This window comes from Aotus nancymaae, unplaced genomic scaffold, assembly GCF_030222135.1.
Source record: "Aotus nancymaae isolate 86718 unplaced genomic scaffold, 86718_ANA_hifiasm-v0.15.2.pri h1tg000088l, whole genome shotgun sequence".
Classification (NCBI taxonomy): domain Eukaryota; kingdom Metazoa; phylum Chordata; class Mammalia; order Primates; family Aotidae; genus Aotus; species Aotus nancymaae.
In genome coordinates this window covers 16365790-16388962 of record NW_026988503.1, presented here as the reverse complement: position 1 = coordinate 16388962, position 23173 = coordinate 16365790, and the positions used below count along the sequence as shown (strand labels likewise).

At 37.9% G+C, this 23173-nt stretch overlaps 1 protein-coding gene across 1 annotated transcript; it reads left to right on the top strand.

Moving 5' to 3' along the window:
* Positions 1-469: 469 nt before the first annotated feature.
* On the top strand, positions 470-21813 carry FBXL3 (F-box and leucine rich repeat protein 3). The gene is made up of 5 exons (XM_012472015.3): positions 470-806; positions 5689-6037; positions 8845-8967; positions 13327-13498; positions 19306-21813. Exons 2-5 carry the CDS (start codon positions 5690-5692, stop codon positions 19947-19949), a joined length of 1287 nt encoding a protein of 428 aa, XP_012327438.1. The 5' UTR covers positions 470-806; position 5689; the 3' UTR covers positions 19950-21813.
* The last annotated feature ends 1360 nt before the right edge of the window (positions 21814-23173 follow it).

Below are 23173 nucleotides of genomic sequence, written 5' to 3'. Positions count from 1 at the left end.
AGGACCACTTATGCACATCGAAGTGCGGGTCTTCATAGACTGTGTTTAACCCCAAGGTTTCAGGCGTCCGGGGCGCCCACCCGCGGGCCGCGGTGCCCCAGCGGAGGGATGTCCGCGGGGCAGCCACAGCGGGCTCCAGGGACACTCTTTCCTTTCTTTTTTCTGCTCCACCTCCCTAAACCTTCCAGTTTCAGCCACGGATAGTCTCTTCCGCATCTGGCTAGCTGCAGCCCTCCACATTCCGTCTCAAAACAGAAAAAAAATCCCCTACAAGTGGGATTCACACCTTGTGCACGAAGGTGGGGGCTCGTCCCGGAGCGGGGAGTCGGAGGCGGCCGCAGCGCGCGCTCCCGCTTGGGCGCGGCCCCTCTCTCACCGGCTCCGCCCCGCCCCCTCCCGCCCCCTCCCCGCCCTCTCGGGCGGAGACGCTCCGGGGAAGCGCGCGGCCGCGAGTCCTGGGCGCCATTTTAGATTCGGTGTCGGGCCGAGGCGCAGGCAGCGAACGTGGTGGCAGCCGCTTGCTGAGGGAATCTCTTGCGGCGCCGGGGGTCCCGGAACAAGGACGCAGACAGCGCGGGACTGAGAAGGAAGGCTTCTCTCTAGGCAGCCGGAGCCGCAAAGGTGGAGCCTCGTTGGCGCCCTCCGCGGGACCAGCGCCTCGGATGCGGGCGGAGCGCGGGGGGCCGCGGCCGCGGGAGCGCGAAGCGGGGGGCCCGGGGCGCCTCATGTGAGAGCCGCGGGACCAGCCGCCGCCGGCGTCCCCGGAGCACGGGGTGGTGCGTTGGGGAAGCCGCCCCCGGCAGCAGGTAACGGCGGAGGGGGAGGGCCGAGCCCCGCTGGGACCGCGGACCGTCTGTGGGCGGGCCGGGGGGGCTCGGGGTTGGGGCGCGCGTGGGCCGTTCCTCGCGAGCGCCGGGCGCGGCGCGGGGCGTGGCACCCAGACCTTGGAACTAGCTTGGGGGCGTTTCCCCGCAGTGCCTGCTTCAAAACATGTCAACAAGGCGTGGTGCGTGTGCGGCGGCCGCCTGCAGCCTGCCCGCGACGCCGCGGCTCCAGCCCGGCTTTATGACCCTTGGCGGGGGGTTGGTGACAGACACCGTGGAGCTCGCGCTCTGAGGGACTCTCCCGGGTTCGGCTACGCCTGTGCTGGTAGCTTGAGAAATGAGGCACTGAAATTTTGTCAAAGCAAACTGCCCAGGGTGGGGCGCAGGAGAAATGTCCGGGAAAGCCAATCGGTGGGGAGGTGGCGCAGGGAGGAGGGTACGCCCCCGCCGCTTAGCCAAGCGAAAAACTTGGTCAACTGGTATTGAGCGGCTTCGCGCCTCCCTTGGGCGTGGGCAGTCCTTTAGGTGGGGTTGCAGACAGGGGTCAGGAAGCAGCTCTGTAAATGGTCTGTATCTCCAAGCTTAGAGGTGAGACAGATCGTCTTTATTTTGTTGTTGCTAATGATGTCCAGTTGAGTGACCCAGATCTTTTAATTGAAATCCTCCTTTTCTAATTTGAAAAAAACAAGTCACTTATATTTGAAATATTTATAAAAATACCATCAACTCTATATATATGATCTGTGGACAGATTTTCGCCATTATGCGCTCTCTAACCATTTAGTTGTAAGTTAACCTCTTTATATTGTTTTATTCTTGTATTTCAGCCAAAGAATGCGTTTTAGTTTGTTATTAGTGAAAGTAGAATAGAAAGGAACTGTGATGCCAAAATAGGCTTTTAGAACTAAGTACAAGTGGGCTTTTAAAATTACTGCATGCCCAGTGTAAAAGTGCCTAATAAAACGATGGACACAGCTAGCTGTTCACTTCCAGTCTTCATCTAATGATGAAGTCGACTGCACCTTTCAAAGTTTTCTTTTCTTTTTTTTTTTTTTGGAGACGGGGTCTCACTGTGCCACCCGGGCTGGAGTGCGGTGGTTCGATCGGCTCTAGGGATCCTCCCACTCTATGCTCTGGAGTAGCTGTTACTACGGGCGCGGGCCACCATGCCATGCTGATTTTTGTATTTTTTGTAGAAACAGGTTTCACCGTGTTGCCCAGGCTAGTCTGGAACTCTTGAGCTCGAGCGATCAGCCCGCCTTGTCCTCCCAAAGTGCTGGGATTACAGGTGTGAGCCATCGCACCCACCACGCCCAGCCTTCCCTCGAAAGTTTTTGGAAATGAGTTAGCTCACTAACTCCTTGTGTTGCTCAGCTGGTCTGTGGTCTTTCCTCAGTTTGCTATTTAGCAATTTATAGTAATATCAGTCACTCAGCAAAAGCTCTGGTGGCCTAAGTTGCATTATTTGGGGCCTCGAAACGTTGCAGGAAATTAAACTGCCAGATTCCTGAAGAGGCCTAGTTTTGGTGCTCTAGATTTCTATAGTCTAGAAAGTCTCATTGACATTCTTTAGTACAGCTTGGTCCTCCACACTCCTGTTCAGATATAAGAGGTGTTTTCATTTTGACAAAAGTAGGAGTTACGGGGTTCATTGATGTAAATTTTGCAGGCTGGAAGATGCTCTGAGTTGTTTTAACTTTTTGTATAGCAGAGTTTCATGTGTAAATAGATTTAATAAGACTATTAAGTAGTGTAAATTTTTTCTTACATAAATGAAACCGACTTGGAAGAATTGACGTTTAAAATTTTTATTGTGTCTACCCACTTCTGTTATTTTCATGCATAAATGAGGATAGTGCAGAGGCTATTTTTATTGGAATTTGGCCTTACATTTTTTTCTGTTGCTTAATGCACTATAATTGTGACATAGCCATACTATGTACAGCAATTTACAGACTTAATTCAGCTATTTGTAAAGTGGTAAGTGCCTAAAATATGCTTTGGTGATCATACAGTGTTTTTATATCTAGATCAAGAGATACTGTACCTTAGTGTTGCATACTGTTAAAAAAAGATTTTGTCAACTTCTTTATCCTGAACTTGGAAAGGTATTTAAGTACACTTTATTTGAAATAGTACTATAATAGACAAAATAAAGTTTCTATTTTTAGGACCAGCAAGGTATTAGCAAAGATTATATGAATAGGGCTACCATTTTATTTTTGTTTATATATCCATGTACTCTAAAATGAATCATTCCATCTTTAAGTTGACTAGTTGTGGTTTTAGAAGATTATTCTCTAGAAACAGGCAATGAGTATTCTATAATAAGATGTAGAAATTATGAAGACTGCTTCATTCTTTTTTGAATCTCTGTATCTCAAAATCATGAGTTTTAGGTGGTCAAAAGAGAAGTTATAAGCTCTCGATAGCAAACACTTTGTTCTTTGACCCAAATTTTATATAATAAAATTAAGCCTCAGGGTAAGTTAAAGCAGAAAAATGGGTCATAATGACGGTGTTATCTCAACCTCTAGTGAGACATTGTTATTAGAAGAGACTTATTAAAAATTACAGTGTAGATTATGCACTTTAAATGTAAAAAAAAAAAATCTATTCCTAGAGTCACACGTAAGTTCCAGTCTTCCATCAGACTTCCTTCTTGCTGTCACCTCTGTCATTCTATTTTCTCTCTTGTTTTCCCCCTGCTTAATAGGGTATACATAATTTACTTCACTTTATTCACTAAGTTGGGAGTAGGAGCAGTGAGGAATAGGCAGTTTATTACATGTGCTAAGACCTCTTAGACTGACTTTCATGGCATTAAGGTCAGAGGCCTCTGCCATTTTCTTTTTACTCTCCAGCCCCCAGTCCTCTTTCACAAGTTTTGCGAGCTACTGGATGGAGAAAGTCTGCAGAAACATTTGTTTTACAGTAACGCATATGCATATCCTTCATTCCACACAGGAATTAGAAATTCTTTTATGCTCATAGGCCAGAAAAGAGTTGGAGCAACAAGCCATCTTTCTGAAAGGTTATGACCCCAAGTTTAGGTCGAAATGACTCCCTGCCAGAACCGTTCTCTAGAAACCAAAGTGTTACAGGCTCTAAACTAAATAACTACCAGAGTGTCTGCAGCCATTTAGTTTAGAGCTTGCTATATACTCTTCCAACAAACAAATCAAAACAAGACCTTTTAAAAAATCCAATTACACAGTAATGCATTGATATTTAAAAAAATGTGTAAAACGTAAAAAGGGAAAAGATATCTGCAAGAAGAAAAAATTACCTGTAATCTGACATCTACTGTTGATTACTATAATAATTCAGTAAGTCTCCTTCCAGGGTGTGTCTTCTCATATACAAGCTCTCCCACTCTCTTGTCACACAACACACAACACACACACTCTGTCTCTCACTTCACATTAAAGCAAAAATAGAGCTGGTTTGGTGGTGCATGCAGTTACTCAGGGGGCTGAGGTGGAAAGATTGTTTGATCTCAGGAGGTCAAGGCTACAGGGAGCCATGATCGTGCCACTGCACCCCAGCCTGGGTGACAGAGCGAGACCCCTTCTTGAATGAGTGAATTGAATGAATGAATGAATGAATGATTCTTTGCCTTCTGGTTGGTAACCCCGGTTTTTAGTGTATTGTGTACTTTAATGTCATTAGTGCTGGACTGCTTTCCTGGACAACAATCATATCTCAACAGTTCAGTCATATCTCCCCTTTGAAAAGCCTTAGTAGTATTACATTTCTTAGAGAAACTTTGTTTTATTAAACTCATTTTGCAAATTGAAGCCCAGGAAGATCAAGTAATTTGTTCAGAGCCACATAGCCAATGAAAGGTAGAGCCAGAATTTAAACCCAAGGAGCTTGGTTCCAGAGCCCATTCATTTAACCATAGTACTATTTTGCCATGAAAAACCTATCTTTCAAAGAAACTAATGGAATTAAAGTGCTAAGAGTACCTAGAATAAACACATAGGTATACTTCAGAAACACAACTTGGGGAAAACAGTGCAATAGTAAGTGATGTGTTTGAAGAAGAATTTATTTCCAGACCAAACCATTCATAGTAGGGTTGGTTTTGCTTATTTTAGGCAGTTAGAAATGTCTTGCAGTAACACTCCATTGCCTGTTCATGGCAGGGGGTGGTTTCAGGAAGAAACTGTTCCACCTCAGATCATTAGGCATTAAGAGTCTCATAGGGAGCGTGAAATCTAGATGCCTCATATACACACTTCACAATAAAGTTTGAACCCCTATGAGACTCTAATGTAGCTGCTGATATGACAGGAGGAGGAGTTCAGGTGAAGCTTGCTCACTTCCTGCTTTGGGGCCCAGAACTACAGGACCCCTGTATAGACTATTAAATGTGAAAGGTCTCTTGGCTACTTAATTAACATCCTCTCTGGAGGTTCTTGGGACCTTGATCCGCCTCGAATTCAAGAACAAATATCCTTAGATTACTTTTAAGAAACCTTTACAAAGCATCACTATATAGGTTCCCTTTTATATTCATTTTAGTTAGCTTGACCACAACTTTTGAAATATAAATTCTTGGCTTAGTTTCAAAATCACAGTAATCTTTCCCCCATATAGTATATACTGTACGTTATACTGATAAATGTAAATGTTTAAAAACATGCCAAAAATGTATAAAATTTATAAAACCATAGTTGGCCTTCATTGGCATTTTCATAATAGTTTGTTTTAATATTCTTGAATTACTGATCCAGTTCTTCCTTCATGTTTATGTTTGTGTATATAAACACACATCTCAGTAACAGAAGAATTAATTTGGGGTTTATCTCTATTCAAAAGTTGAGTAGAAAAAAAACTGATGCATTTTTTGGAATAGGATGAAACGAGGAGGAAGAGATAGTGACCGTAATTCATCAGAAGAAGGAACTGCAGATAAATCCAAGAAACTGAGGACTACAAATGAGCATTCTCAGACTTGTGATTGGGGTAATCTCCTTCAGGACATTATTCTCCAAGTGTTTAAGTATTTGCCTCTTCTTGACCGGGCTCATGCTTCACAAGTTTGCCGCAACTGGAACCAGGTATTTCACATGCCTGACTTGTGGAGATGTTTTGAATTTGAACTGAATCAGCCAGCTACATCTTATTTGAAAGCTACCCATCCAGAGCTGATCAAACAGATTATTAAAAGACATTCAAACCATCTACAATATGTCAGCTTCAAGGTAATATTTTAAATCCATCTTTTAAAAAATATTTTTAGTGGCTTTTGTTTCCTAAACCAGTACATCTTCTCATGCCTTTAAAATGTTTGCTTTTTCAGGGAAAATGCTTAAAAATTTAGAATTATTGTATACCTTAGAAGCTGTCACAAAATAATTATTATATTTGATGGAGCTAAATTACTTTGTTAATTATTAATAATTCTTAGAAGAGCAAAAGCAGCCACTAAATTAATGTAAGTCATTGATAAAGCTGTGAATTACATTGAATTATTGTGAATGAATTTGAGGAAAAAGAAATATCTAATAAATAAAATTTGGGGAGATTATAATTGAGTAGAACTTTAATTGCTATTTCTGTCTAACAGGAACTTAGTGTTACTTGATGGCTTTTTGAAATGGGATCTTCAAATGAAAAGAAACTTTTATGTAGAAGGTTTAGATGAATATATTTTAGAGAGAAATAGAAAAAGGTACATGGAAGAATGCCAAAGGAAACTGTTTATTTCTTTTTGTTGCTGGAAGAAAGGTATTGGAAATCATGCAGTGATGAGATAAATGAAGTGGGTGGCTTTTTGAGATATCCAGAATAGTTTAAGAAATCCTAGCTGGATATGGGCGCCTGTATTCCCATAATCCTAGCTTCTGAGGAGGCTGAGGCAGGAAGATTGCATGAACCCAGGAGTTTGAGGTAGCAGTTTGCTACAATTGTGCCTCAGTACTCCAGCCTGGGTGACAGAGCAAGACCCTGTCTCTGTTTAAAAAAATAAATCACAGTGGTTTGCGTATGTGAGGCTTGTCATGTTTTGTTTGGGGGATAATGAAATATGGGCATGTTTACTGAACCTTTAAACACCAGGTTTTTTGGTAGCAAATAACTTATTATTGAAAAAAAAAAAACAATGCATGAGTACTTTATTTACTTGCATGTAGCAATTGCTGAACAATCCAGGTTAGGCAAAGCAGTGGTTCTTAACCTAGAGCTTCTTGCCATACTAAGATCTTATCTTCCCTCAAAGAGTGTAATTTCCTCTTAGATGGAGATTATCTGCTTATTCTCCCATGTGTGTCTAAGGAGGAGGAGAGAATTAATGATGGGAATAGTTGGATATGTTTTCGCCTTTTTTCCCAGAAAAATGCACAAAGGCACTTAGGCCACTGACTGCCAGGTTTTACAAATAAAAATGTAAGATGAGTATTTAAATATGAATTTGAAATAATCAGTGAATAATTTTTAGTGTAGTTATATTCCATTTAATGTTAGGAGCATCTTTAATACTAAAAAATGTCTGGTGTTTACCTGAAATTTACATTTAATTGGATGTCTTATATAATATCTTGCAATTCTAACTGGGGGCAAGGGTAGGGGGATGAAACACAAATTCAGGACTCATCCCCACACCCCCAGGGAAGAAACCTCAAGAGGTTTCTGTTTGGCTTTAGTCATCTTTGATTTGTCTAAGAGTGTTCTAATGGTAAATCATATACAAAGATGAGTATAATACATTAATCTGATAGGTCTTAAAGTCCAGTTCCATCTAGTAGATTTGCTGGGTCACTTTTATTCTTTTACAGCCCTGTGATATAATTCAGGTATATCTAACTAGTATAACCCTCATAAAATCATTTGTGCAAAAGTTTAACATTTTTATTAGGGTTTATTTTCCTGAGGAAATTATTTCTGATTTACAAAAAAGAGTCATATCACAGGATTTTTCTGGTCTTTCCTGATAGGCTTCACTGATTATAGACCAAGGAGGCTTACAGTTAGAATTTTTAGTCTAGAACAGTGGTTCTCAAACTACATGTGCATCAAAATCACTTGGAGGGCTTGTAAAGCTAAAAATTGTTGGTCCTACCCCAACAGTTTCTGATTGAGATGATCTGGGTTAGGTATGAATATTTGCATGTTAACAAGTTCCCAGGTGATGTTGATGCTGCTGGTCCAGGGACCACATATTATCTATAAGTAGCTCTGAGATTAATATAATTAGCACATTAGTTTTACAACCCACTCTTAACATTTTTGGGATAAAGTCGTGTATATGAATCTGGAAATTAAGCATATCCTTGTAACTATTGTTTTAAGGTACTTGCTTCCCAGAAAACAACTAACTTTCTAATAGAAGAGCTCCTTCTTACATCTTTGATGGGTTTTTTTGGCCCTATTATCCTTCCCTTAGGAAATGTCTACACAGAAGTATGTGTGAGAATAGCTACCTCTTACTTAGTTTAGATTTTCATGCCTCGCTGGTCCAGTACCCTCATTTTACTTCACATTTATCTTCCCATTAGTAACATTAATGTTGAATCCCAGGTTGTGATACACCTGAACATTTTGAGTAAATACTCATTACGTTTCTAGTGCCTTGAAACATGCATACCATAGACACTGTATTTACATGTATTATATGATCTACTACCAAATAATTATTTTTTAGAGAGTATAAATTGATTTATTTTTATTCCATTAGTTTATACTGTCACTTTAGAGTAAATCAGTGTAAAAGCCAACATTAAATATGTCTCTTATCATAATGAAAGCTAGGTCTTGTCTTGACAATTGCCCTTATACTTTTTCAGAGAGACTCAGAAAAGGCTGACGTTGGAGGTGAGGGTGGAGGGTGGATGATTGAAAGAATACTCTTTAAGTTACAATGCAATAAACTAGTAATGATACTTGATATGTGCACAGAGAAATACAAATACATACATGAGTAATCTCTTTGAAGTCTGGGTATTTGGGGGAAAAAGTAAAAAAAATATATATATATATATACACACACACATGAGTAATTGGTGTTTCTTAGGTGGACAGCAGCAAGGAATCAGCTGAAGCAGCTTGTGATATACTGTCGCAACTTGTGAATTGCTCTTTAAAAACACTTGGACTTATTTCAACTGCTCGACCAAGCTTTATGGATTTACCAAAGGTATCTGCTCTTTTTGTTTTATTATCTATTACTGAGAAATCCAGTGAAAGTCTAACCTTTTTTTTTGTATTGACAGTGTGAGTATAAGGAAAGTAATATTTGTATACATGATGGAAAACCAGTTACTATTTAGAATAAAAAGAAACAGTATTTTTTAAGTGTTTTTTTTTTAATCATTTGTACTTCTAAATTGGTATGGCCAAAGAAATTTACAGAGGAGTCTATAGGAAGTATTAAAAGAAACTCTCTAAGTAAAAGAATCAAGCATATTAGAAAAAAAGGGACACATAGATGCTTATTTTGGGGCTTCCAGAGCAGATTGGTGAAGTTAGAATCGAAGAATAATGGAGAGTACCAGTATAGAGAGCAGGTATAGCTTATAAAATCTTTTGGCAAATGTTCTGTAAAGATTTAATCTTGACCAAAGTTAGTATCAGCAGAGTTTAGATTAATTTACAGACTTAAAGACATCCTTTTTTGGGGGGAAAAGTTAACATATATTCATATATGTATTCTAATGTGATATATCAGAGAGCGTGTCTCTCTCCCTCACAACTATTCTCTTAAAATAAAAAATTAAGAAGGATGTATTTTTAGAAAGGCAACTGATAAAGGTGGCTATGTTAGCTAATGGTTAGTAGGTTAGTATCCAACATTAATTTGAAAGTTTTTTCCCAGAGGACACTGAAAACTAAAATATAGACATCCTTTTAAGTACCTAGTAGTAAATTTAATGTACTAGGATGATTGAGGAAGGAATATAACTAAATTGAATATCTATTATAACCCAGGTGGTTGTTTCAATGGAATTTCTGTACCAAATAAATCACCAGTTGATTTCAAAGTCTTAATTGGTTTTTATCAGCAGTTTATGTCAAAGTCTTAATTGATTTTGAAACATTTTCATTACATATGTACATTTTGAGATAGAATGTTTTTCTTCATATATGAAATAAGGGAAATTTGCAAGAGAATCTGATTATCTTAATTTTTAAGATCTTAACAGAAGTTAGATCATCGTGGTACTCCAACTTAATGTGTAAAAATCTTCTGGATAACTACGTAATTTTTGGATTTCTATCTCTTTTTCAAATTTGGGGTGATTCTAAGTGTCCTCTTTGAGCAGTCCAAGTGATTCTGATTCAGATGGTTCAGGGAACTTGCTCTAAGAAATAGTTGTTGTAAAGTATAGCACCACCTTGAAGCTTCAAATGGGAAATGAAACAATCTGAAATGATTTTTAGTGTAACTACCATAGCGAAAATACAAATATACATACTGACTCATATGATATATGTAAAATGTACCATATTAAAAGATACGTTGAACATAGTTTTCTTTTTTTTCTTATCACTATGCATATATCTAGTATTAATTTGGGAACCATGAATGCAGCTAATGGAAATAATGCTTCTTTCCTTATTGAGTCTAGGATACTTACACTGTTTTTCTTTTTTTCTTTTCCTTTTATAGCTTTTGTAGAAGATTGAAGTAGGGTGTTGCTATATTTTGGAAATTCTGAGAGAACTGAAGAGAATATAGAGGAAATGTTTTTGACCAGAGCTTAATTGGGGAAATGGGGAAAGATGTCAGTGATGCAGTCATTAGACTACAAATGACATGTGTTTGTACAAGATATAATTGAGTTTGATATGAAAATATTAGGAGAGAGATGTTAACATTTAAGTAGTTAAATAGTTACTTAATCCAAATCTAGGTAGTTAACCAGTTAATCATAGTAGGGAAAAAGTAAAGACCGAGAAGGTAGTGTTTTGGCTGCCTGTGGTGGCTTACACCTGTAATCAGAGCACTTTGGGAAGCCAAGGCAGGAGGTTCCCTCCCTTGCGGCCAAAAGTTTGAGACCAACCTGGGCAGCATAGCAAGACCCGTCTCTACAACAACAACAAAAAATTAGCTGGGCATGGTGGCTCATACCTGCAGTCCTAGCTACTAGGGAGTATGAAACAAGAGGATTGCTTGAGCTCAGGAGTTCAGGGTTGAAGTGAGCTAAGAAGGTGCCACTGTACTCCAGCCTGAGTGACAAGAACAATACTCTGTCTCAAAAAAAAAAAAAAAAAAGTAATGTGTCATTGTACTTTCCTGGCTTTTAGCCTGCCCTCATCCTTTTTCGCTCCTGTAGAGAATTTATAAAGCTAAGTGGAGCATGAAGTTGGTTTTGTAGAAAGTAGTATGTTGGACCGTGTATTAGCCTTTCTTTACTCTCCTGGATTCTTTGCCTGGTGGTTTCAACTTCATATCTTAGCTGTGATTGAGAGCTGCATACTTTGAGAATGCTTTAATTTCTGTTTGCCTACATTGATTCCTTTAGGTCAAATTCTCTGTCCAGCAGATACATACGTGTGTGTGTGTGTGTATATATACATACATATGGACATACACATGCAAGGTCCAATCCCGCAGGGCCTAGAGGGTGTTCTTTCGTGTGCAGAGACGATAGATCGCAGGAAAGAAAGACACAGAGTTAAGAGAAGAATTCAGCTGGTCCTGGGGGACCACTACTACCAAGGCATGGAGTCCAGTAGTGGCCCTGAATGCCTGGACATGCTGATATTTATTGTATACAAGGTATGGGGGCAGGGTCAGGAGAGTGACTCATCTGACATGATAGATAGGGTCAAGCAAATCACATGCTTACAGTACAGGGGTCCCCTCCCTTTCAAGTAGCCAATGTAAGGAGGGGAGGCACATATGTCAGCTTCTTTCTATGCACTTATTAGAAAGATCAAAGGCTTTTAGGATTCCTCTGTTCTTACTTCTCATGACTTCTAAGAACTTAAAAAGAGTACCGGTGGGAAAGCGGAACATGAGAGTAGATAAGGATGGTGACCATCAGAGCACAGCACCACAGAGAGGCATTTAAGTCCCTGGATGTCTGCAGGCAGGCCTGGCTAATGTCAGACCTTCCTTAAGAGCTGGGCAAAGCAGAGTGTTCTCTGGATTCCCCCAGTGAAAGGGAAGCTCCCCTTCACGGCCTGCTAAGTAGTGGGTACCTTCCCAGGTGCTGGTGCTACTGCAAGGCTCTCACTCTCACCTCCTGATTACTTTTCACAATGTCCCCTCAGTTCCTAATTATATTTTACCCAATTATGTCTATATATATGACTAAAATGATTCTACACTATAATACTAAAGCAAAGATTAATAATAGAGAATAATGATTTCATAGGATTGATTATATAATTGTGATTGTTTCGAAATCGATTTGCTATAACTAAGTAATCAGTAAATATATCATTGTACAACTAAGTAATTAGTATATTTGATATCATTGCTATATCTAAGTAATCAGTAAATATATTTGGTATCCTTGCTATATCTAAGTAATCATTTATTATATTGGGACAGATTGTGCATTTAGTCTCTTGCCTTGGCACCGGGGCAACTTTTTTCCCATATATACACATAATTGAATGATATTCATTGGTGTGTTTGTGGACAAAATACATTAAAGTAGCAGTCTTGAAAATATTGTAGATAACATTTGAAGGAGTTTTAAACTTGGAATTTTAAGTATGATTTTGATTGTTTGAGAATCAAATTTTCTATGAGTTTTCATATCTCAAATGAGTCATAGATTTTGAATAGATTATTATGTTAATTTTTTTTTTAAGATGGAATTTCATTCTCTCTTGTTGCCCAGGCTGGAGTGCAGTGGTGCAATCTCAATTCACTGCAACCTCTGCCTCCCAGGTTCAAGCTATTCTCCCACCTTAGCCTCCCAAGTAGCTGGGACTACAGGTGCCCAGCATCACGCCCCGCTAATTTTTGTATTTTTAGTATAGACGGGGTTTCACCATGTTGGCTAGGCTGGTGTCGAACTTCTGACCTCAGGTGATCCACTTGTTTGGGCCTCCCAAAGTTCTGGGATTACAAGCGTGAACCACCATGCCTGGCTATTAAATTAATTTTTAATGATTGTGTTAATAATTACTATTATTTCAGTGGTCATAACTATTAAACAGAAACGAAATGCAGTTTAGTGTTATACAACATGAAAGTAGGGTTTCCAGATATGGTAAAGTGAAGTGTCTGAGAGAAATTCTCATCCTGGGTTCCAGAATTCCTCTTTTTACTTACCAGTGGTTTCTCTGCTTTAGAGACACTTACCCTGAGGCTTGAAATGCTTTTTTCCCCCACACATAAATAGGCTCTTCTCAAAGATGGCAGATAGTCACTTCTTTTTACCATACTCCCAGGAACAGAGTGAAGGGGTGATACCCCTAAAACAGTTACAAAATAATATGTCGTTACAGTTCAGATGAACTGTAGTACTAGGAAACCCCTAAATTCTCATTTCTAAAAACTGAAATAATTTTTTTTTTTTTTTTTGCTTTTCAGTCTCACTTTATCTCTGCACTGACAGTTGTGTTTGTAAACTCCAAATCCCTGTCCTCGCTTAAGATAGATGATACTCCAGTAGATGATCCATCTCTCAAAGTACTAGTGGCCAACAACAGTGATACACTAAAGCTGTTGAAAATGAGCAGCTGTCCTCATGTCTCTCCAGCAGGTATGTTGTGTTTTTTGCTAGACACACTTTAGTAAACTGCATTGATAAAATTAGAAAAGTCTATGATCATTAACCTTAAAGGTGGATTAATATGACTGCTTCATCTCTTTTGCATAAAAATTTTTTAATGTAGTAATAGAATAGCATAATTTTGTAGCGTTACTAGCCTAGACACTGACTTTCAGCTTGTTTTCTAATCTTATTTGGTAAATTTATATATAGCAAATGCTAGAAAATGAATAGAGAAAAAGAGGAGAGGACAGTATGAGGAAAGGACAGTATGAGGTCAGCCTGAAGTGCCCCATTAAGTAAAATAGAGTTTTTTCTAATTTACTAACAAAATAAAATTTTTTCTAATTTCTGTAGTTGAGCTGATAGGGTAGGTATTGAGTCAGAGCAGTCACATGATTGCTTTTCTTCTTACTATGTGGAGGGAGAATTGTACTAAGTGGTGGCCTTATATTTTGCAAGATGATGTTTTTCCTAAGTTGAATTTTGGAGCCAAGAACCCATCAAATGGGAGAAGAGCATTATAAAAGCTCTTTCCAGTTTCTCTTATATAGAATTTTCTGAGCATTGCTACATTACTCTAATTTGAGATTATTTAAATTCCAGGTGGTTTGTATTGAAAAATGAGTATAAATGCTACTACTATATTATACTACTGTCTGCTGCTTCATTCCTGACTCCTCCCATTATTGACATGTTTGCTGATCCTTTAGCTGTGTAATTTGGGAAACCTGTTCTTTAAGGGATAGTGTCAAATCTTTGATCTTTACAAAACACTTCCAACCTTCTTGCCATCGCTAAATGTCAGCCTTCTCCCAGGAAATTATTCCTTTTTAGATGGAAATTGCTTGCTCATTCTCCCAAGTCTCCTGGCTCATTTTCTTTTCTCCCACAGGAGGCTCCTGGTGATGAGAATGGCTCAGTCTACTGTTGTATTTTCCTAGCCAGCTCTGCTACTTACAGATTACCATTGAAGCTATTATAAAACAGAAGTTAAGAATAGGCTTTGGCAGTTACTTCTTATATAACCTTGATTACATTTTTCTATCTACTGTGTAGGTCTTCTATCAGAGTAAAGTCTATGCTTCCTGGCTTCATAGTGTACAAGGTCCTTTGTATCTTGACCTCCTCCTACCTCTTTAATCTTGCTTTGCTGGCCACTCACTTGCAGCTTTTACTTGGGCCCTATGGAACCACAGATATTTGTTTGTACCTTTGTTTGTGGTTGCTCAGTACACTTTACCCTGTGGAATACTTGCTCAAATGTTTTAACTTCATCTCACTAATTCCATCCAGCCCAACCTTCAGATTTCTGCTCAGATGTGACCTTTGTTGACCCTCCCTTCTTTTTTCAGGTTGAGATCCCCCACCTGTGTATTTCCAGAACACTCTGAACATTATTGCTAGCATTTACCACATTGTATAAGAGTCTTTATGTTCTGATTTCTCTGTAAAACTGTGGGATCATAGTTCTCTTTATTCGGGTATATTCTGTGTTCATTCATTTTTACTAAATACACACATCAGTTCTGATAGTATAGGATAAACTTACCTGATCCCACTTAATTGCAACCGCCCAGTGGGTTCACCTTGCCCGCTGCCCAGACAGAACTGATTTATCAAGACAGGAATTGCAGTGGAGAAAGAGTTAATTCATGCAGAACAAGCTGTGCGGGAGACTGGAGTTTTGTTATTTCTCAACAGTCTCCCCGCGCATTTGGGGATCAGAGATTTTAAAGATAATTTGGCAGGCAGGGGCTTGGGAAGTGCTGATTGGTCAGTTTGGAGTTGGAATCATAGGGGGTCAAAGTTAGGTTTTCTTAATATCTTTTGTTCTTACGTGTGATGGCAGAACTGGTTGGACCAGATTACCAGTCTGGGTGGTGTCAGCTGACCATTTAGCCAGTGCAGGGTCTGCAAAACATCTCAAGCACTGAACTTAGGTTTTACAGTAATGATGGGGAGGTTCAGGCTCTTGGAGCCAGAGGCTTCGGCTTCAGGACCCCCACATGGTAATTTCTAATCTTGTTTGTAGCTAGTGTAGAAGTCCTGCAAAGGCACACTGGAGCTCAGGCAAGAAGGAGGGGTCTTTTCGTGAAAGGGCTGTTACCAATTTTGTTTCAGAGTCAAACCATGAACTGAATTCCTTCCCAAAGTTAGTTTGGCCTACGTGCAGGAATGAACAAGGGCAGCTTAAGGGTTAGAGGCAATATAGAGTCCGTTAGGTCTGATTTCTTTCACTGTCGTTATTTCCTCAGTTATAATTTTGCAAAGGTGGTTTCATAGTGACTTTAGACTAGTTCTTCAGGAAAGGAAGGGAAGAGAAAGAATACTTACAATACTTTTTATTTGAAAAGTATAACTGAGGTTTCAATTGAAATTTCATATTTACATATTTTCCATCTATATTTTGCATATTTGGACAGTTTCTCTAAGTTGAAATTCGGTACTATTTTCTACTTTCTTCACTGAACATTTAGTTAATTTTGTTTCCATTTCATATAGTTGTTATAATTGTTTGTAACTGGACCTCTAGGTTAGTATGACTGTTGGTGCCAGTAGTGCCTGTTGCTTCCTTAATATTAATTATCAGCTTGAACTAATGAACATTTAGTTACTTAGTTCCCTTGTTGATAAGCCAACATTTGCATTATAGTTTTAAGGTTGTACACTTGTTTCTGCTTTTTGCTGTGATTTAAAAAAAATTTTTGGCATATAGCAGTTTGCTTGCATTAATTTCTTCTTCAGGGTACATTCTTAAAAAGTGGATGTTCTAGGACAAAGAGTCCAAATGTTTTTGTGCTTCTTGTCATGTTGCTTTTTTCCCAAATGAGTTGTGTGAATTTATAGTGCCACCACTGATCATCAGTTTAGTAACAGCTTTACTGTCATATAATTCACAATTCTCATTTAAAATGTACAACTGACTTTTAGTATATTGATAAAGTAGTGCACACATCACCACAATTTTAGAACACTTTTATTATCCTAAAAAGAAATCACATACCTCTTAGCTGTTGCCCCCAAAACCTCCATCCCAACCATCCCTAGGCAACCACTAAGCTATTTTGTGTCTTCATAGATTTGCCTATTCTGGACATTTCATATAAATGGAAATCTACCTTTTGACTCTTACGAATAATGTTGCTGTGCACATTTATGTACAAGTTTTGTGTGGACATATGGTTTAATTTCTCTTAGGTATATACCTAGTGATCATATAGTAACTGCCTATTTGAGGAAATGCCAGGCTGTTTTCCAAAGCTGCTGTGTACCCCTTTACATATCCACTAGCAGTGTCTTCTAACACTTAGTTGTCTGTTTGATTGTAGCCATCCTAGGGGGTGTAAACTCATTGCAGTTTTGAGTTATATTTTCTTGATGACTAAAGGTGTTGAATATCTTTTTTTTTTCTGAGATAGGGTCTCACTCTGTCACCCAGGCTGGAGTGCAGTGGCGCAATCTCGGCCCACTGCAACTTCTGCCTCCCAGGAGGAAGTTCAGGGGATTGTCCTGCCTCAGCCTCCTAAGTAGCTGGAATCACAGGCACCTGCCACCACGCCTGGCTAATTTTTGTATTTTTAGTAGAGACGAGGTTTCACCACATTGGCCAGGCTGGTCTTGAACTCCTGACATCAGGTGATCCGACCGCGTAGGCTTCCCAAAGTGCCAGAGTTACAAGTGTGAGCCACCACGACCAGCCCCTTTGCCTTTTTTCCAGTTGGGTTTTTTCTCTTAATTTATTGAGTTGTAATAATGCTCTAGTTTTATTTTACCTTTGTCACTGTGTTATGTTTTTAAACACTTGGAACTGTGTATTAGTTTTCTTTTTGCTGCATAACTGACAGCTATACACAAAGCAGCTTAAACAAACACCCATTTATTCACTCCACTATTCTGTACATTAGAACTGTAGGTAGGGCTCAAGTGGCTTCTCTGCTCACAGTCTTAAAAGGCTGAGAGGAAAGTGTCAGGAAGGCTGGGCTCTTACCTGGAGGCTCTGGAGAAGAATCCACTTCCACATTCATTCAAGTTACTGGCTGAATTCAGTTCCCTGTAATTGTAGGACTGACATCCAGTTTCCTTATTGGCTGTCAGCAAGAGGCTGTTTGGGGGTCTCTCTGCTCTTAGAGGCTACTTCTGTTTTTCTTTTTTGGCTCTGTCTAGCTTAGAGCCAGCAATAACATGTTGAGTCCCCTTTGCATTTTGAATCTCTGACTTCCTTTTCTCCAGTCAAACAGAGAAAACTGCTTAAAAAGGGGCTTATGTGATTAGACTAGGACCACCCAGATAATCTCTTTCATGTGTGGTCAGCTGTGCTGTGTATATCACAATCATGGGCATGATATCTTAGGGAATTCACAGATGCTAGGCTTTAGGGTATGGAATCTTGGAGGCCATTTTGCAAATTACACCTGCCACAACTGCTTTTGTAGTTATTAAATGATACTCCAAAGTTTATTCTATTTGCATTGTTGGTTACCATTTCCCATGTGTTTGTTTTCTTTTTTTATATTAAGCTTTTTGAGGTTGCAAAGAACAGAGGTATGCTTAGGTTACCTTGAGTAATCAGGGTGTATTTCAAAATATATAAGATAGGCAGGCGTGGTGGTGTGTGCCTGTAATCCCAGCTACTCGGGAGGCTTAGGCAGGAGAATCGCTTAAACCTGGGAGGCGGCAGTTGCAGTGAGCCAAGATCGCACCATTGTATTTTGTATTTTATCCTGGGCGGCAGAGTGAGACTCCATCTCAAAACAAAAACAAAGTATATACCTACCTTGTGGAAAACAGAAACTTTGTGGTTGCTGAATACTGAGACATTACTCCCTCTTCTGGTGACTCATTCCAGTGATTCAGTTTATCTCTTCTGATTCTATTGCCTATCTTTTCCCACTGTTATAAAGCTCTGGTTTATATGTGGGCCTCTGTCTTGTCACTTCTTAGGCAGTAGTTAAGTGCATGGACATAAGAATCACTTAGCCTGTGTTTGTATTGCAGCTTTGCTATTTTTAGCTAGCTGTCTCCACTTCAAGTTTAGAAATAATACTTCTCCAGATTTTTAAAATTATTTGTGGGATAACATCTAGTACCTGGCATATCATACTTGCAACAATAAATAGTAGATGAAAATATGATGTATGTTTTGTTGTTCCTATTTTTAAACATAAGAAAGAAATTTATTAAGTGGGTTACTTACCAGGTAATATAAAGAGCCTCTTTGGGGCAGAATTATAGTAGGCCGGGCATGGTGGCTCACATATGTAATCCCAGCACTTTGGGAGGCCAAGGCAGAGTCAACAGAATTGAGTAATTATTTTTGACATGCTTATTTAGTGGTATCTTGGTATTTTTTCTTAGAAATTTGATATTAGGGTTTGAACTTCAAAAAATGTCCTTTGGCCTCCATTGCAGTGATCATGTAATTATTTAACCTATAAGTTTAGTGTTAGTAATAATTTTTTTAAAATATGGCACTCTGCATTACTGAAATGCACTAACCTTAGTGATGGTATATTTTTTAAGTGACAGAGTTCATTATTGTCTTGAGTTGATAAGTTTTATTTTTTTTAATAGATGGGATTTAGAATTGTTTTCGTTTTCTTGTAAACAAAATAGATTTTAAATGTGTGTGACTTCCCTTCTAATTCAACTATACAAATAAATTTTAAATTATATAGTTTTGTGGCAAGGGAACTGTGACAAACTTTTGTGGGACATGTACTTGATTGAATTTTTGAACAGATAAACTTTCACAAAAACTTGCAAATAATTAGTTTTTTTCCTTTCTTTCTTTCAAGGTATCCTTTGTGTGGCTGATCAGTGCCATGGCTTAAGAGAACTAGCCCTGAACTACCACTTATTAAGTGATGAGTTGTTACTTGCTTTGTCTTCTGAAAAACATGTTCGATTAGAACATTTGCGCATTGATGTAGTCAGTGAGAATCCTGGACAGACACACTTCCATACTATACAGAAGAGCAGCTGGGATGCATTCATCAGACATTCACCCAAAGTGAACTTGGTGATGTATTTTTTTTTATATGAAGAAGAATTTGACCCATTCTTTCGCTATGAAATACCTGCCACCCATTTGTACTTTGGGAGATCAGTAAGCAAAGATGTGCTTGGCCGTGTGGGAATGACATGCCCTAGACTAGTTGAACTAGTAGTGTGTGCAAATGGATTACGGCCACTTGATGAAGAGTTAATTCGCATTGCAGAACGTTGCAAAAATTTGTCAGCTATTGGACTAGGGGAATGTGAAGTCTCATGTAGTGCCTTTGTTGAGTTTGTGAAGATGTGTGGTGGCCGCCTATCTCAATTATCTATTATGGAAGAAGTATTAATTCCTGACCAAAAGTATAGTTTGGAGCAGATTCACTGGGAAGTGTCCAAGCATCTTGGTAGGGTGTGGTTTCCTGACATGATGCCCACTTGGTAAAGACTGCATGATGTAGGGCATGATGAATAGCACCTTAACTTCACGCAAATGTATTATAATAAAAGTTTTATTGGTTGTAGTTCTGATATAATTCTATTTTGTGGCACAGAAATTTGATATCTGCAGTCAGTATATATAAAGATTGTTTATTGGAAGACCCATGAATGAATTTTGGTCAGAAAACTTTGTTTCCTTAGCCTAATAGCAATCATATCTCTGAATATTTTTTTAAAATGTGGTTCAGATGTGAAAGTAATAACCAGTTATACATATTAAACAGTTTACAGTCTAAAGGAAACAAAACCTATATAATATCCAAGAAGTACTAATACGTTTTCTGAAATGTTATGTTCTCTATGCATTTTTTTAAAAAAGTAAACTTGATACTTTAGGGTCTTCAGTTATATATACACCTGTTATAAGGTGTTTAATATAGCTCAGGAAAGTGAGCATTTTGTGAGAAAAATGGATATATCATTTCTAATGAAAAAGATTGTTACAAAGCTGTTTAAAGACAAAGATACATATAAGTAATTGAAACACTTAGAAAACTGATAAATGTCACACAGTGGTATTATAGAAGAATAATACAGAGCCAAGATCAATTAAAAGACAATAAATGGAACAGAAGGGAGGCTATGTTTAGCTTTGTATAAACTTTTAGGTTTGCTCTGTAATCTGCTAAACCATATACATTCTCTTGTGGTATGTTACTATGTATGTGGCACTTGAGGCACTGTATGTAAAGTAAGGAATGCTTTACTAGTTCTCCTTGGTTTTCTTTATCTTTGTTTAAACTAGCTTTGAAGTATTCAACAATAATTGAAATGAAAAGCTTACCTATTTTAAAAAGCCAAATTTAAATAAATATAGAACTTTAAAATGTTAATCAGTTGTTTCCATGAAAGAATATTAGTTTCCAGTAAAGTTTAGTGAAGGCTCACTCATTTTTCCATTTTGGAAGTATATAGTTATGTAAGTAGAATTTTTAAAAACCACAAAAGAAGCACCATTGTACAGTCTAGCATAAACAGTAAATTTAAAAGAGGATATATTTAAGTTCATAATCATTTTTTCAGTAAATATTGCTCAGTGAACTTGAAAATTTTAATAGAAAAATGTCTGCAGTTTTGTGATTGTTAATTTGGTTAAACTGATGTTTAAGTTAGGTTAACATTTTATATTACTTTCATAAGAATAAAGGTAATCCATGCGTTGTAGAGTCTATAAAACGTTGAGTTTTTTTAGATGATATAAACGTTGATTCTGGGCACTAGTATTAGTAGATATTACTGCCCTCCTGAGGGAAATCAGAAGTGATTTACCCCCAATGGAATACATTAATTCTTAGTGGCTCTTTTCAGTAGTCTGACTTTCAGAAAGTATCTCAGTAGTTAAGGAAGCTAACAGTCTTAGATCTATTTGTGAAATGGATGTCCTTCTTAAGAATAAAGCAAAAGGTGATTTTCTACATAATTTATGCTTCCCAAAAGTGATAGGCTCTCCTGCAGCAGCAGGAGATGTGAGAAGAAAAAAGGCTTATCTAGACTCGAAAATTAAAAACAATTACAGTAATATTTCCCCTTTCTAAATAGTAAAAAGCTGATTGTACAAGAATTATCTGTGCTAGTGAAGTTTTTCTTCCTTGAACAACTTTGGGAAAATGGATTTGACAGTACATAATCAGTTCTAACCAAAGCTTGTATTTGGAAATTTATTTTTTGTACAAATTGAATTATATAATGCTTAAAAACTTTAAGTCACTTTATAAGCAAAATGCATAGTACTTAATTTGTTTATATGGTAAAGTATATGTTAAATGCTTTTAGCAATTTGAGAATAAAAAGTTACTAATGCTGTTGTATTTTATACTTTTTAAAAACTACCCAAACATACTTATTTGACTTTAAACTTAAAAATGTATGTTTTTGTTTCAGATCCATATTTGATGGGTATTAATAATATTAATGTTTATGACAGACTCGCTTTTTTGAAGATAAAAGGTTAGGCTCATGGAACCTATTCTTGAAATAAGGTCTGATGCCTAAAGAAATGGGAAATTTAAAATCTACCATGAAATATAAATTTTTAAATTTTTATACAGAAAATGGTTAAATTACAAATAAGGAATAGTTGTTTCTGCATTCAGAATGAGAACTTATAAAATACATTATTTAGACATAGAATTATCAGTCTTTAAAGTCCTTGAACCCAGCCAGTCTTTTTAGAGATAAATATCTTTATATAAATCAGAAAAGTTTTTCAACTATTGAAATTATTTTCATTGTCTTACTGGCTTTCAGTTTATCTTGGTAATTTGGGCTGTTTTAACCACACCAGAAAAAAAAGGTATGCTTGAAGATTAAGTCAATTTACTACATTTTAAGAACTTTTTTGTATTAATGGAAAAGTTTAGGCTGGAAGGAAGGAGTTTGTGTGAAGAAGGTTCAAGCCTCCACTAGGTCCTTAAAAAAATACTTTTTTTACATTATGTTCTTTAACATGCTATAGTTAATATCCACCCCACACATAGATGGGAATGATATTTGCACAAACTCCAACCCCGGTGTGTCTGTGGTGCTGGTTTTAATCTTACCAAGCAGTCAGGAAAATTCCAGCTGCTTGCTTGACACCCAGCTGTACTCTAAAACGGACAAGCCTTTTACTCTAAAAGTAAAGAGCTTATCCTTAGAATAATCAGTCCAATAAAAGGATAAATAATCCTAACTTGTTTTAAGTAGGAGAGAAAATTCTGAAAGGAAGGTTTGAAGAGCAGGAAACTACTTGGACAGTAAGGGGTAAATATGACGAAGATGCTAGAAACACTTTGGCCAGCCTGTTTGATTTTGTGAACGGGGAAAAAGCATGTTTGTAGTTTTGGAACATCGTTCTTTATATAGCCTGTCCACAATTTGGTCAAAAAATAAACTCATAGGAAATATGCTCCCAGGTAATTAATTAAGTGCCACCACAGCAGACCATAAAACTGGATAAGACTTCCTAAGACTTTGATTTTTCTCTCTGATTTTTAAGGAGCTGCCAATATTGAGGGTTCTGAAAAACAGTTTAGTAGTTTTATTCACCGTCTGTTTTCCTCTACTTGCAACAATATACTAGGTGACACTTTGTAGGTATACTTACCTAATACTGAGCCACATTAATGAGAGGATATATTCACTCTAAAGCCCTAGTTCAGACTAAAAATGTATACATTTTATACATCT